General features: G+C 42.0%; 1 protein-coding gene across 6 annotated transcripts; it reads left to right on the forward strand.

The window, feature by feature from the left end:
- The first annotated feature begins 656 nt into the window (after nucleotides 1-656).
- Nucleotides 657-14,576, forward strand: LOC124297468 (dual oxidase). 6 transcript variants are annotated; one of them, XM_046748544.1, is made up of 20 exons: nucleotides 657-1,024; nucleotides 3,402-3,485; nucleotides 4,244-4,405; nucleotides 5,814-6,001; nucleotides 6,321-6,525; nucleotides 6,887-7,053; nucleotides 7,254-7,490; nucleotides 7,585-8,030; nucleotides 8,530-8,731; nucleotides 8,829-9,167; nucleotides 9,371-9,595; nucleotides 9,667-9,885; nucleotides 10,168-10,371; nucleotides 10,458-10,770; nucleotides 11,330-11,704; nucleotides 11,808-12,025; nucleotides 12,117-12,578; nucleotides 12,687-12,842; nucleotides 12,935-13,063; nucleotides 13,880-14,576. In XM_046748544.1, exons 1-20 carry the CDS (start codon nucleotides 925-927, stop codon nucleotides 14,006-14,008), a joined length of 4,560 nt encoding a protein of 1,519 aa, XP_046604500.1. In that variant the 5' UTR covers nucleotides 657-924; the 3' UTR covers nucleotides 14,009-14,576. The 6 variants fall into 6 exon arrangements, with proteins under 6 accessions (XP_046604500.1, XP_046604501.1, XP_046604498.1 ...); XM_046748545.1 differs by having other exon boundaries at nucleotides 8,829-9,155; XM_046748542.1 differs by having other exon boundaries at nucleotides 12,117-12,842.
- The last annotated feature ends 22 nt before the right edge of the window (nucleotides 14,577-14,598 follow it).

The raw sequence follows: 14,598 nt of genomic DNA on the forward strand, positions 1-14,598 counted from the left end.
TGTATCAAAATTCGTTGATTCTGGTCCAGACTTGCTACTCGACAGTTTTCGGGGTTAACTTCTAAATCAAAGATGGCCGATCCAATATGGCGGATCAAAATTCGATGACGTTGGCCAATAATCAGATTTATCCATATTTTAACAGTCGTACGAAGAAACGAAGATCATTTGAAGTTGTAAATAAACTGTAATAACGCTAGGACATGGAAATTTTTTATGTGCAATGGGACGCTGAGCATTCCACCGTGCCCGAAAGGGTTAGGCGGACTCTCATGTAGAGAAAAACGGATAATAGGAGATTTCCAGACAGCCGAGGGCCGCATCCGGTTCCGGTCGGGAGTCTGCAGCCTCCGTTGATACTGCGGGAGGTTCGCGTAATGGTTGGTCTGCCCTTGAAAGCGGGCCGATCGGTTGGAAGCGCGGGTTTCCTTGGCCGATCTGTGCCACAGGCCTGAAACTAGGCCTGTGAAGTGACGTCGACCGATTATGAATCGCGTCTGCAGGAATGAAGCAAATAGGCCGGTGACTTTCACCGTGTTCCACGACGACGGCATGGCTCTTGCGGAGGTGGAGGTGTGTGTGTGTTGTACGTGTGCATGCGGAGAACGAGGAACGAGGATAGAGAAGGGGGGGTTCGGCTGGTTGGTCTGCCACTCGAAGCCACAGACGAGAACCGAGCGTGGCGAACGGCGGCCACCAGCTTCTTCTCTCTCTATTCGATCTGAAAAATTCCGTTCGATATACGAAAAAAAAAAAACACAAGGATACTCGGCACGCCGCGTGTTCACGGATTCATCGCCGATTTATCGACTCTTTCGCCGACTCGCTTTACACCCTCCTGGATCGCAAATGACACCCGAGTCCGCATCTATCGGGACGATTCATTGCCGCGGCACTTTGTGAAATGCTTGGAACCGACTTACTATGACTTTTATCAGGAACGAACACCGCCGGGGGTTCTTGTGCTCTTTTGTCCTTTACGGTGTCCTGGTAGCAGCTTGGATAAACCCGGTCATTAAATCTGGTGAGTTTTTTCACTGACATTCCTTTTTCAAAAAACCCCACATGCTTCGGGGTGCATGCAACTCGATCGTTAATCGACACGATTTTCGGTCGTTATAATTACGCCTCGAGTTGGATAAGGTTGAAAAAATGTTCACCCTGGGCGATTTTGGTGTTTCACTTTTCACAAACACGTTTTTCTCGCATTTTTTACTAATCGTCGTGTTGTTTGGGTGTATTAGCGATCCTCGACCGATGCTCGGATCGATGTTATTCACTTCAAAAAATCAGTGACAGTTATGGTCACTGCGCTTGCCTCGATCCACGTGGTAACTGTTGTCGCGATATCTACCGTTAATCTGTGTAATATCGGTACCGGGGATCGATGATCGATCATTAGGTACTCCCGGTATTCGTACGAGTACAATAACAGAATACAGACTGATTATTCGAAACTCATCAAACGAATATCTACCTTCACTTTTATGAATGGAATTCTTTCTCCGGCTCACCGTTTACTTTAACTTGGTGCAGAAATTGCTCGGTTCACTGGAGTTGATCGTGATTCGATAGAATCGTCAATTACGACACGGTGTTACCCCAGAGACAAAGGACACCTTTGAAATGAAAAAATTACGAATTGGTCTCAACAACTTGCGGATACTTCCAAAAATAATCAACAAGTTTCGATTCGGGAAATGAAATATCGGCACCAGCTCGCGATCAGGTCACGCATTTACGTTAAATACTCTGCATCTGTGATACAAATATGTATTAAGAATTGCGAAATATATAATATAGAGTTGAAAAACTAAAACGTCGAAAATAGAATCTGCACTTTCTGGCTTCAAGCATAAAACCAAATAAGGAATAAACAAAAAATATTTATTTGCATATCAATTTAGGTCCTACTGATATACTGCAAAAATTGACTTGGCGATAAAAATCCGAGCGTGCAAATTCACGGGGTAGTGCACGAGCAGTGTCTAACTATAACTATACGGCATCCAGTGTAAGGTACAAAGGATCTATCGAACCGGATTTCGATAGTTTACAATGGAGGATTGTTAACGTCGTTATTGCCCTGCATATTGCACAGTTTGCACGTAGGTGCCGACCGATCGTTACCGGTTTCGTATTTTTTACCCGCGTGTTGCTGCAGTAAATATCGATAGCTACGACTAACTATTCATGCACGGCAGTTAAGAACCCGCAGTTTTATACTCCACAGAGATTATAATCGATTTTTTCCATATCGTATACCCTCATCGTCGATTATTTGTTATTTTCATGTATACAATTTCAAGCATTTATCGTAAATGAAATTAGGTGAGAACAGGATTATCGAGGAATCAAGAAATTGAATAATTTATTTTGAAATAAATTTTCTCAACCGTAATTACGTATTACACAAACACGGATAGTCTGTAAATTTTGTATCGAAATTGCCGTTTGTAGTTTCCACGCAGTGATTGTAAATATCCGAGCACCTATCTATAATTACCGTTATATTACCAAAGCTGCAATCTTTTGTCTAAGACTTTTAATAATATACACGTCTGTTTTACTTATAACACTGTGTTAGAGAATCGGCGAGTGACATGGCTGAGTGTACAAAACGATTTCATCATTCGTTGTAGTAAGGAGAAATTAGTCATTGTTAATATCGTAATTACGCTATATATCCTGCACATTTCGCACGGTGAGAAAACCGTCGCAGGATTATATCTCCTAACTATTTGAGAAGCGCATAAAACGGGAGAGGGAAAAAAAAACTGGAAACAATACGAGGAGCAAGTGCAAATGAAAGGGTAATTCAAAAAACAAACCGAAAACAAAGACAAAAAAAAAAAACACCAATCCGAGTGAATTACGATCGTAACGCTAAATTAGCATTTGTAGGTACTAAAATTCCGAAAAATAAAAGTAGAAAATTCTTACGTGTCTTAATTGAGCATTCGGTACTGTTATACAATTCTTCGGGCATTACGCCCAGCGCAATTCGTATGCATTGCATGATGATGCCTTATTTTCTACGAAATGTTTTGACATTCCAGCGCACATATTTCAACAAGTTTCGGTTTTCACGTCTAGGCTTTCAATCTTCCCGCTGTATGTCATGTAACTATACAATACAAGACTGTAATATGTAACGTCTTATTAGGTTACACGATATCATATGTTTACTCGTTAATTATTGCGTATGATATTATAGGCAATGAGAACAAAAAATATTAATTAGCTGAATAATTTCTTATAAGGAAGAAATGCAAATCACTATTATTATTGTTGTTGTTGTTGTTGTTGTTATTAAACGCATACCGATAAAGATGATTAATACAAGGTGATATCATTCAGGTATGCAGAAATGTTTTATTATTTATTTTGTAAATTTTTAGATATCGTCAGATACAATCACACTGAAAAACAGAGGTACGATGGCTGGTACAACAATTTGGCACATCCGGAGTGGGGATCAGTTGGTGAGTGAATTGAAAAAAGTGTATCAAGTGAAATGTTCCGAGTACTGTTTTATTAGGTGTACAATTTTCGAATTATCGATTATAAGGTGCCGAAACTCGTTTTGGACGTTACTATAAAAAATGATTGAATAACAGGTTCGTTCGCCTTTTACATTCGTTGGTTATTAAACTTTTTCGATTATAATGCGGTAATTAATTGGTGACCCGAAAAATCAGCCGTTCAACTATGGTAAAATATTATATTTATAATCGGTAATAACTTTGCGTCGTGTATGTATAAATCCACGGACCTCTGATATGTACAGTTATACGCGGAAGTCAGAAAGAAAAATAAAAAACGAGATTAAAGAACCAAAAAAAAAAAAAGAAAAAACGAATTCATTACGCATGTAGACTCTCGCGATCCTCGGCGAAAACGGTATAATGTAATGTTCTCAAAACTCCGTTATACGTCGAATGAGCCATGTGCACGAATTTCACGATATCTGAATAACGATCGGGATGAAAGTCGAAAGGTGTATAATATTATACATAATATATATATATATAGGTAGGATGAGGAAGTGCATAATAAGAAAAAGTCTGCGTGTATAAAATTTATAACGAGCCGGGAAGATTAAATTATTGAAAATATTAATTTTCCCCGGATTTTTAAATCTCAATAATTTTACGTAATTTATTTCCAGCAACGTGTGTATAATTCGAATTCGTAAGTTGAATGCAACGTATCTTATATAAACGTTGCACATTTTCTGCAGACAGCAGACTCATTCGCAAGGCACCGGCCGCTTATTCGGACGGAGTTTACATGATGGCTGGACAAGATCGACCTTCATCGCGAAAACTGAGCGATCTTTTCATGCAAGGTGACGACGGGATACCATCGGTCAAAAACAAAACCGCCTTGTTCGCCTTCTTTGGTTCGTATACAAATATATGCTAGATATGATTATATGCTAAACGCTATCATTTACAGGAATAGGTTGCATAGTTAGACGTTATATATGCGTGTGTGTACATATTAGGGTGGTTTTTTTAACTGGTTTTTTTCCCACGCACCCGTCGAAAAGTTAATTTTTAGCCTGAAACGAAGCCTCGTGAAACCGGAACTCGGTAGCAAAATTCTAAAGGGTGACTCATCAGGTTCGAATTTTTCAAACACTCCAACCGAAATATCTCGAAAACTATACACGTTGAGAAGCTGTGTTTGTTTTTATTTTGTAGATAATCAAATTTTCTATAACGGAAGTCGTGACCACCTAGTGATATTATTTGTATCAGCTTAGAAGATGGGTGAGATAAAAATTTACAAAGTAATAAGTATCTTCATTCGTTTATTCAAAGCACTCGACTTTAAACCTTCGTATCGAATACAAGATGAATATTTAGGTCTATGGTAGTCTCGACTTTTTTTTTATTACACAAAATTTGATCATCTACAAAATAAAACCAAATACAGCTTTACAACTTGTACAGTTTTCGAGATATTTCGTTTAGAATTTTGCTACCGAGTTCCGGTTTCGCGAGGATTCGTTTCAGACCAAAAACTAACTTTCCGAAGGGTACGTAGGAATAAAAAAAAAAGTTAAAAAAAAAATCACTCTAATATATGCATACAAGTTATAGATTCGAATCGATTTGATATCTCTGCTAATGTAATATGTTTACCTTGTCAGAATATCCGTGTATCGAAAAAACAAACAGGATCAACCAAGTGTCATACGTTTATAAAAATGGTAATCCGTTCCAAACTTGCGTCACAATAACTCTCGCCTTTTCGTAATACACATATTAGGTATATGGACAATATCGTGCAATGCGTATGCGCGCGCGTGTGCGTGTGTGTGTGTGTGTGTGTGTGTAGATGCTTACCTAAACGACAAGTAGGTACACAACTGTGCACATTTACCTTATACCTTTTATTACCTCAAGCCGCAGTCTGTGGTTACCCGGTCCTCAATGCCACTGATCTTGAACTCCCGAACAGAGTGGTGGTACAGGCTTCATTCGTTCGAGACAGTTGGTCTATACGAAAACCGCATCACATTGTCTTATTTCCCGCGAACAGAAGACGGGGTAGGACAGAAAAGAAGAAAGGGAAAACGAGAACAAAAAAATAAAACAACATAAGTAAAAAAAAGAAAAAAGTCATCGTTGTCCTTGGAACAGATTTTTCACTAAGTAATTCATGCCTTGGCGTATCGAATCACGTCTGACCGTAAATGCTGCTTTACATACGTACGAAAGTAATGATCGTTCGTTGCAACGCACGTGCAATGACATACGTACATTCATACATGGAAACCCTAATGGCGGTTGACGTTTTAGGGCAGCTCGTTACTGCGGAGATAATAATGGCCAGCGAGAGTGGGTGTCCGATAGAGTTTCATCGCATCGATGTAGAGAAGTGCGACAAGGTATTCGACAAGGACTGCCAGGGCAACAAGTACATTCCCTTTCAAAGGGCCGATTATGACAGAGAGACCGGACACAGTCCCAACAGCCCCAGGGAACAGGTACGACATCCCTGTTGAACGTACGAATTTATGGTTCCTCGTTAGGGAACTGACAAGGAAGGTAATCCAAGCTCGATATCGCCTCTTGACATGTCTTACTTTGGTTTCATCTCATTAGAGTGTTTAATGGCAGATAGAAAAAAAAAATACGTGTGGGTTAGTTTTTAGTCCACTATAACATGGTAAAAAAAAATCAAATCGTAGATAAGGACCTGGGATACCTTCCTTGTGAGAGTTCATCTTATCGAACAAGAGAGTGGAAGGGAGTTTGAGGGTTGGTAAGCGAGTGGAAAATAGCTGTGAATACGCGAGGTTTCAGATCAACAAAGTGACCAGCTGGATCGACGGGAGCTTTATTTACTCGGGCAGTGAGGCTTGGACCAACACCATGAGGTCCTTCAAAAACGGGAGCTTCCTTATGGAGCCGAAGAAGCAATTTCCGGTTCGGAACACGATGCGGGCACCGCTGTTCAATCACGCGGTACCGAACGTGATGAGAATGCTTAATCCGGAGCGACTTTATCGTGAGTATAAATTTCGATTTCGTTTAATCGTTGATTCTAGTAATTGCCGGAGTAAAAAATTCAGCCTCAATTGTGAAATGGTCTTCTTGAATGAGTGGACCACAACGATCTCGATGAACGCGCACCGAATGAGCCATGAAAGAACCTGTTTCACGTACTCTCGACTTGATTATTATACTTGGATAAGAGAATTATATCCTGGTTGGATTTAATCGGGATAATAATTCGCGCGGTTCCATGGCTTGATAAATGAGGTGGGCTTCCAGACAACAAGGCGAGCCGGATGTAGCTTTGTGGATAATGTCTGCGGGGGAAAATAAATTGCGGCAAATTTATGCCGACCCTTTTATTTTTTACACAGTGCTCGGAGATCCGAGGACGAATCAAAACCCCCCGCTCCTGGCGTTTGGAATCTTGTTCTATCAGTGGCACAACGTAATAGCGGCTCGGGTCCAAAAACAGAACCCGGATATGTCGGATGAGGAGGTTTTTCAAAGGGCACGAAGAGTCGTAGTGGGGACGCTTCAGGTGAGCAAAGCTCAATATTCCCCCAGGCTGTTAGAAATTAGTCTGACGACAAAAGGGGGAAAAACCGACTTCTTAGAGGCCAATGAGTTCTTTCAACTTCTCTTACGATGCCGCTTTTTTGACCACGTGCCCGTAATCATTCATTTTGGTGAGTGGTAATTGCCACCCAATTAACTTCATCAACGTCATTCTCTTCGCAGAACATCATAGTCTACGAATACTTGCCGAATCTTTTGGAAGAAGAGCTGAAGCCTTATTCCGGATACAAGCCTGACCTTCATCCCGGTATTAGTCACGTTTTTCAAAGCGCTGCATTCCGCTACGGACACAGCCTTGTACCACCTGGAATTTACCGTCGCGATGAATCGTGCAATTTTCGAAAGACCAGCATGGGTCGACCCGCCATGAGACTTTGCTCAACTTGGTGGGACTCGAACGTAAGTAGATTCTCCTTGTACAGGTGTGTCTGAAAATGTTATTCGACTTCCGACGTTGCATCGACGATAACGTATTTCACTCATTTCCGATCAGGAAGTACTGGCGAACAGTACGATCGAGGAACTCGTTATGGGAATGGCTTCCCAGCTGGCGGAGAAGGAGGACAGCCTGCTCTGCTCCGACGTGAGGAACAGTCTCTTTGGTCCGATGGAATTTTCCCGTCGGGATTTGGGAGCGCTGAACATAATGCGAGGCAGAGACAATGGTCTTCCGGACTACAACACGGCAAGGGCGCACTTCAAGCTACCAAGGAGGAAGATTTGGAACGAGATAAACCCGGCGCTGTTCAACAAGAACCCAGAGCTGCTCAGGTCCCTGATGGAAATCTATTCCAACAACCTGGAAAACATTGACGTCTACGTCGGTGGGATGCTCGAGTCGAGCGACGGGCCTGGAGAACTCTTCAAGGCTGTGATTAAGGACCAGTTCACACGTTTGCGGGACGCCGATCGCTTCTGGTTCGAGAACCTCGACAACGGGTTAGTTGTACCTAAATTGCCGTAGAATGGAACTGTTGGTTAATCGCAGTGGATCGATTCGACGTCCGAACTGCGATTCATCACGCCGCTGTTAACCCTTTGATTCATGCCGAGACGCTCAGTCTCTCATCTTTTTTTTTTGCAGCTTTTTATTTACTGAACTATAATTTTTTGGTAACCCCTGCCGAGTTTTTTGGATCCACATGGTCCTTGAAATATTTCTGTGCCTGAAAAAAAAAATATATAATACGAAATTCTTACTTGTCCACAAAAAAACGAATGCCAATTATGGCACAAGCTTATGATAAGCAAAAAATTTTTCATCTTACTGTTTTTGTTTGTCCACGATATTGAATCCGCCATTTTGAATTTTTGAATGTCGAGTTTGGATTCGTAATCAGCGACCCCAACAGAACATGCATGCAAAATTTCAAAAGTATCGTATATAAGGAAAAATGTATGTGAAAGGATTAACCGTTCGTCAAACGTGTCCTTTCAGGATATTCACCAAGAGTGAAATTGAAGAGATTAGGAGAGTGAAATTCTGGGATATCGTTGTAAACACAACGTCGATACCGCCGGAGGCTGTGCAGAGGAGATTGTTCACCTGGATGGAAAACGACCCCTGCCCTCAACCCTTTCAACTGAATTCATCGATTCTCGAGTCGTGCATGCCTCTGCAGAGATACGATTACTTCGAGGTATAAAGCGCGATCCGCACTGCGGATTACCGATCTTTGAGGTTATATCGACGATGAAATTGTTTGCTAATTGGTTTTTCCCAATAAATTTTTTCAGGGCAGCGAACTCGTCTACATATACGCCTGCGTTTTTCTCGGATTTATTCCGATACTTTGCGCAGGGGTTGGATACGGGCTTGTTAAATTACAGAACAGGCGACGACGCCGACTGAAGATTCTTCAGGAGGAAATACAGAAGCGTAGCGACGGCAGAATTTGCGTGGATAAAATGGTGGTGAGAGAATGGTTGCACGCCAATCACCGGAGGCTTGTTAAAGTTAAATTTGGACCCGAAGCAGCCCTCCACGTGGTGAACAGAAAAGGGGAGAAGCTCCGGACCTTCAATTTCAACAATCTAAACTCAATCACGATCGAGGAATCACAGGTAATTAATTATGTATGTACAAAAATGGTGATTAATTTTTTTCATAACTTTACGATCGTTGATATAATGAAGAAGTTTCTTCCCATTCAGGAGGGACTTCTTGATCTAGGCCGATTGCGGTTAGTTATATCACACATGTTACCTGTTTTAAATATCCTCGAAATCGTCGCAGGACGATCGGTAATTTATTATGATAATAATTTTAATTTCTTTAGGAGAGCGAGAACAGCCATCGTAAGCCGTTGGTATTGCTGCGAATACCCCGTGACTACGATCTCGTCCTTGAACTGGATTCCTTAAGCTCGCGTAGAAAGTTCATTGCGAAATTAGAGTCATTTTTAACGTCGCACAACAAACACTTTACGCTGATGCGTACCAACCGTGATATAATGCTTGCCAAAGCGGAAACTAAAGAACGACGTCAGAAGAAATTGGAACAGGTGAGCTGGTATTCGGTTGCGAAACGTGTGAAATTTCTTCACCGACAACTAACGATCTATGTTTTCGACAGTTCTTCAGGGAGGCCTACGCTTTGACATTTGGTCTTAGACCTGGTGAAAAACGTCGCCGATCAGAGGACAGCGACAGCGGAGAAGTTGTCACGGTGATGAGGACGTCGCTTTCGAAGAGCGAGTTTGCCAGCGCTTTGGGCATGCGGCCGGATGCTGTGTTCGTGCAAAAGATGTTCAACATCGTGGACAAAGACAGCGATGGAAGAATTTCGTTTCAGGTAAGAGCATTTCAATCCTGCGGAGAGGTATAACACGGTGTCCAGTGGTCCTGGAAATGTCCTTGAATTTTGCTTGTCCTTCAAAAGTCCTTGAAACTATCCTTGAATTTTTTTGTGTCCTAGACGTATTCTTTTTTTTATGTCTTTGAATGTTCTGGAAATGTCCTTGAATTTGTTGCGGATTTTTTACTGGACACCGTGTTACAGTAACGATCGATATCCTCCTTCATCGCGTAATCAGGGTTACCACAGTGTCTTGACTTTCTTCGTCCGTTGCTGCAGGAATTTTTGGACACGGTACTGCTCTTTTCACGCGGCAAAACCGAGGACAAACTTCGGATAATATTCGACATGTGCGACAACGATAGCAACGGCGTTATCGACAAGGGAGAACTGTCGGAGATGCTTCGTTCCCTCGTTGAAATCGCCCGGACAACCAGCCTTAGCGACGATCACGTGACCGAACTGATCGACGGGATGTTCCAGGTGACAAAATTCGAAGATCATCATTCCTCATGACGAGACTCGATCAATTCACTCCCGGCACACATGACAGAGAATTTTTGAAACAGGACGCGGGCCTCGAGCGGAAGGACTACCTGACTTACAATGACTTCAAGCTCATGATGAAGGAGTACAAGGGCGACTTCGTGGCGATCGGACTGGACTGCAAGGGGGCGAAGCAGAACTTTCTTGACACCTCGACGAACGTGGCGAGGATGACGAGCTTCCACATAGACCAGCTTCCCCCGGAGGCTACGAAGAGTTGGGCGCGAAAACAGTGGGACGGGATATCGACGTTCCTCGAGGAGAATCGTCAGAACATATTTTATCTGTTCATATTCTACGTGATCACGATCGCTTTGTTCGTGGAGAGATTCATCCGTGAGTTTCGAAAAAACTGGACTTGAAGTTGACATGCAGTACACTTCATGCTTACGAATGTCCTCTGAAATGCCAAGTGAAGGCAATTCGACTAAACAACTCGTTGTCACCTTATTCCATTTACCACTAGAAAGTCAAGTAAAAAGTTTTCGATGTTATTCAGACAAATAATTGTTTATGTGAGCGCATTCATGTGCCGAATGAACGTCAACATACGGTGACAGTTAGGCTGACTAATCGCTATCTCATACTTTTCGCCAGCTGACCATTAGACCACGTAATTAGCCAACTTTCAAATTATTACCTTTTTGTCTTAACTACTCACAGTCAACTGAAAACCTCATAATAGTTGACGTGGGGTGTTGCCTTTACCGTGACATTTCAGAGGACATTCGCACACTCTTAGTCAACTTACAGTCAACAATAGGCTCATAATATGCCTATTCCCAGTCGACTCGAAATAGTTGACTGAGAATTTCTGTCGAAATCAAGTCAACTGACAGCCAACAATGTGCTACCTGAAGTTGTCAATATGTAGATTTGACCCGCGTGTTTTCAGATTATTCCTTCATGGCTGAGCACACGGATCTGAGGCATATAATGGGCGTCGGGATAGCGATAACCAGAGGATCCGCCGCTGCGTTGTCGTTCTGCTACAGTCTTCTCCTGCTTACGATGTCTCGTAACCTCCTGACGAAGCTGAAGGAGTTCTCCATACAGCAATATATTCCGCTCGATTCTCACATCCAGTTTCACAAGATTGCTGCGTGCACCGCACTCTTTTTCTCCGTGCTTCACACCGTCGGTCACATTGTCAATTTCTACCACGTCTCCACCCAACCGATCGGCAACCTTCGATGTCTCACCCGAGAAGTCAGCTTTTCCAGCGATGCGCGTCCCACTATCACCTTCTGGCTATTCCAGACAGTAACAGGTACGCGAGACCGGAAATGATGGTGTTTAATTGTTGAAATGAGGTTGAAAGATCCATCCAATCCTGCGATGCATTGTACTCAATTCCCATTCTCAACGCGCAGGTTTAACCGGGATACTTTTGTTCGTTGTCATGACGATCATATTCGTCTTCGCTCATCCAACGATACGGCAAAAGGCCTACAAGTTCTTCTGGTCCACTCACAGCCTCTATGTTCTGCTCTACGCGTTGTGCCTTGTCCATGGATTGGCCAGACTAACCGGAGCACCACGATTCTGGATCTTCTTCATCGGTCCGGCGATCATCTACGCTCTGGACAAGGTCAGTTTCGTCACCAGAGAGTAAAAGAATTTTGAACATATTTAACTCCAATGAAGATGTGACTCACGTGCTTCCACCAATCCTCCATCAGGTGGTCAGCCTGCGCACCAAGTACATGGCCTTGGACATAATCGAGACGGAGTTACTGCCGTCCGATGTTATAAAGATAAAATTCTATCGACCGCCGAACCTGAAGTACCTCTCCGGCCAGTGGGTACGTCTCTCCTGCACGGCGTTCAGGACCAACGAGTTTCACTCGTTCACGCTGACGTCAGCACCGCACGAGAACTTCTTGTCGTGTCATATCAAGGCCCAGGGTCCTTGGACATGGAAGTTGCGTAACTACTTTGACCCTTGCAATTTCAACCCCGAGGACGAACACCCCAAGATAAGGATCGAGGGACCGTTTGGGGGCGGGAATCAAGACTGGTACAAATTCGAAGTCGCCGTTATGGTCGGCGGTGGCATCGGAGTCACTCCGTACGCCTCGATGCTCAACGATCTCGTCTTCGGTACCTCGACTAATAGGTACTCAGGAGTAGCTTGCAAGAAGGTGAGTGATGAAGGTCATGTCCAATTTTCGGTCATGAGACCTTTTCGTCAAAAGACGTTATTGTTGCGCAGAATTGTCATATTCGGTTCCTTTTTTCTTATACGCCAGGTATACTTCTTGTGGATCTGTCCTTCTCACAAACACTTCGAGTGGTTCATCGACGTTCTACGCGACGTCGAGAGGAAGGATGTTACCGATGTTTTAGAAATACACATATTTATTACACAGTTCTTTCACAAGTTCGATTTACGCACAACTATGCTGGTCAGTATATCATCGTTATATGATGCGCGAATGGCGTTTACGGAAATTTCAGGAACTTAGAAACCTCACGTCATTTTTATTTTTTGTTTCAGTATATATGCGAAAATCATTTTCAAAGGTTGTCGAAGACCAGTATATTCACCGGATTGAAGGCCATTAATCATTTCGGCAGGCCGGATATGACGTCGTTCCTAAAATTCGTTCAAAAGAAACACAGCTACGTGAGTATAATATCCGTGAAATATTTTTTCATTCAGTATCGAATGAAACTTCGCGGTCTAGCTTCTTTTTCTTCTTCTAATTCTTCGTAGACCAGCAAATCAGCATGAAAGGCAGTTCTTTTTAGTGTGAATCCGGAAACTTGATCTAAGGGTAATTCAACGACGCTGAATCGAATGATTATAATAATTTTGCAATCAACCCTCCAGATCATTATAAAAAAAAGGTTCAACCGCTTAATTCGGAACCTAACAACTTTATCGAAACACGTGTCAAACAAGAGTTGTCGAGGACAAAAACGTATTTCAGCGTCATCGAATTACCCTTAGATCAAGTTTTCGGATTCATACATAACAAGTACTAACTTTAGTTTACTTTCTTGGCCTATCGAGTTACATAATACATACGCGATTTATCGTAACAGCCTGTAACTTCCTGTAACATCTGAACAGCATCTGGCATATCAATGGTTCCGATAAATATTACTTCGCATCAAATGTCGCGCTGTTTCGGAGAGTTGATGAAGTTTTAATCGGAGATCCCTGCATTTCCCGGGAATTAAATTTTGCATTTAATACGCACCTGGTACAGTGCCAACCAGATGTTTACGGTCTATCAAAAGGCTTTCCACGTTTGAACAACATGTAAACCATCTAATTTTGGTACATGAATATTCTATTGACCGAGCTGAAGATATTTTTAACCAGTTTATAAACGTCCAACTTTACAGTGCAGCATCAAAGATCGGCGCATTTCGCTTAGTTATTTTTGATCCCAATTCTAAACGCTCTCTTTGTTTTCTTTCAAATTTCATGCAGGTGAGTAAAATCGGGGTCTTCAGCTGTGGTCCTCGTCCTTTAACGAAAAGCGTGATGCTGGGTTGCGACGAGGTGAACAAGGGGCGACGTTTACCGTACTTTATACATCACTTTGAAAATTTTGGCTAGAAAATTACGTAGTGACAATTCGAGGCCGACTTTCAGACCGAGTTACCGTTTCGGTATCTATACTATATAGCTATAATTATATGTACACTGTGTACAAGCTCTCGCATTCGCCGGTGTAAATATAAACGAATATTCGCGAATAATGAGCATTGAGATACAAGGCATTACACAGCTTGTATAATTGCGTATAGGCGAGTTTTTACAACTGCAGATTTATAAACAAATCGCCTTAATGTATACACAGCTGGTTTACATGCATTGATGCATATGTACATACGTGTACAGTACAGTGAGATATAATCGTATAGACAAATGCTTCTCGTGATTGAAAATGATAAATTAAATAAGAAAAAAACAAAAATTGTATTATATATTTATGTATCGTATTGTGTAGAAATTTATTTGTACGTTATATATGTAATATTATTATACCTCTAGGTCAGTAATAAGTTATTCATTGATAATGTCTTCTGTTATATACCGTAATAATTGACCTAAATTCCTCTCCGTCGTTTATTCCTATCGTGCCTGTCACAATAGAAAATAAAACGCGAAATCTTAAATCATATTCAAGCTTCGATATTTATTTA

This window comes from Neodiprion virginianus, chromosome 2, assembly GCF_021901495.1.
Source record: "Neodiprion virginianus isolate iyNeoVirg1 chromosome 2, iyNeoVirg1.1, whole genome shotgun sequence".
Lineage (NCBI taxonomy): Eukaryota > Metazoa > Arthropoda > Insecta > Hymenoptera > Diprionidae > Neodiprion > Neodiprion virginianus.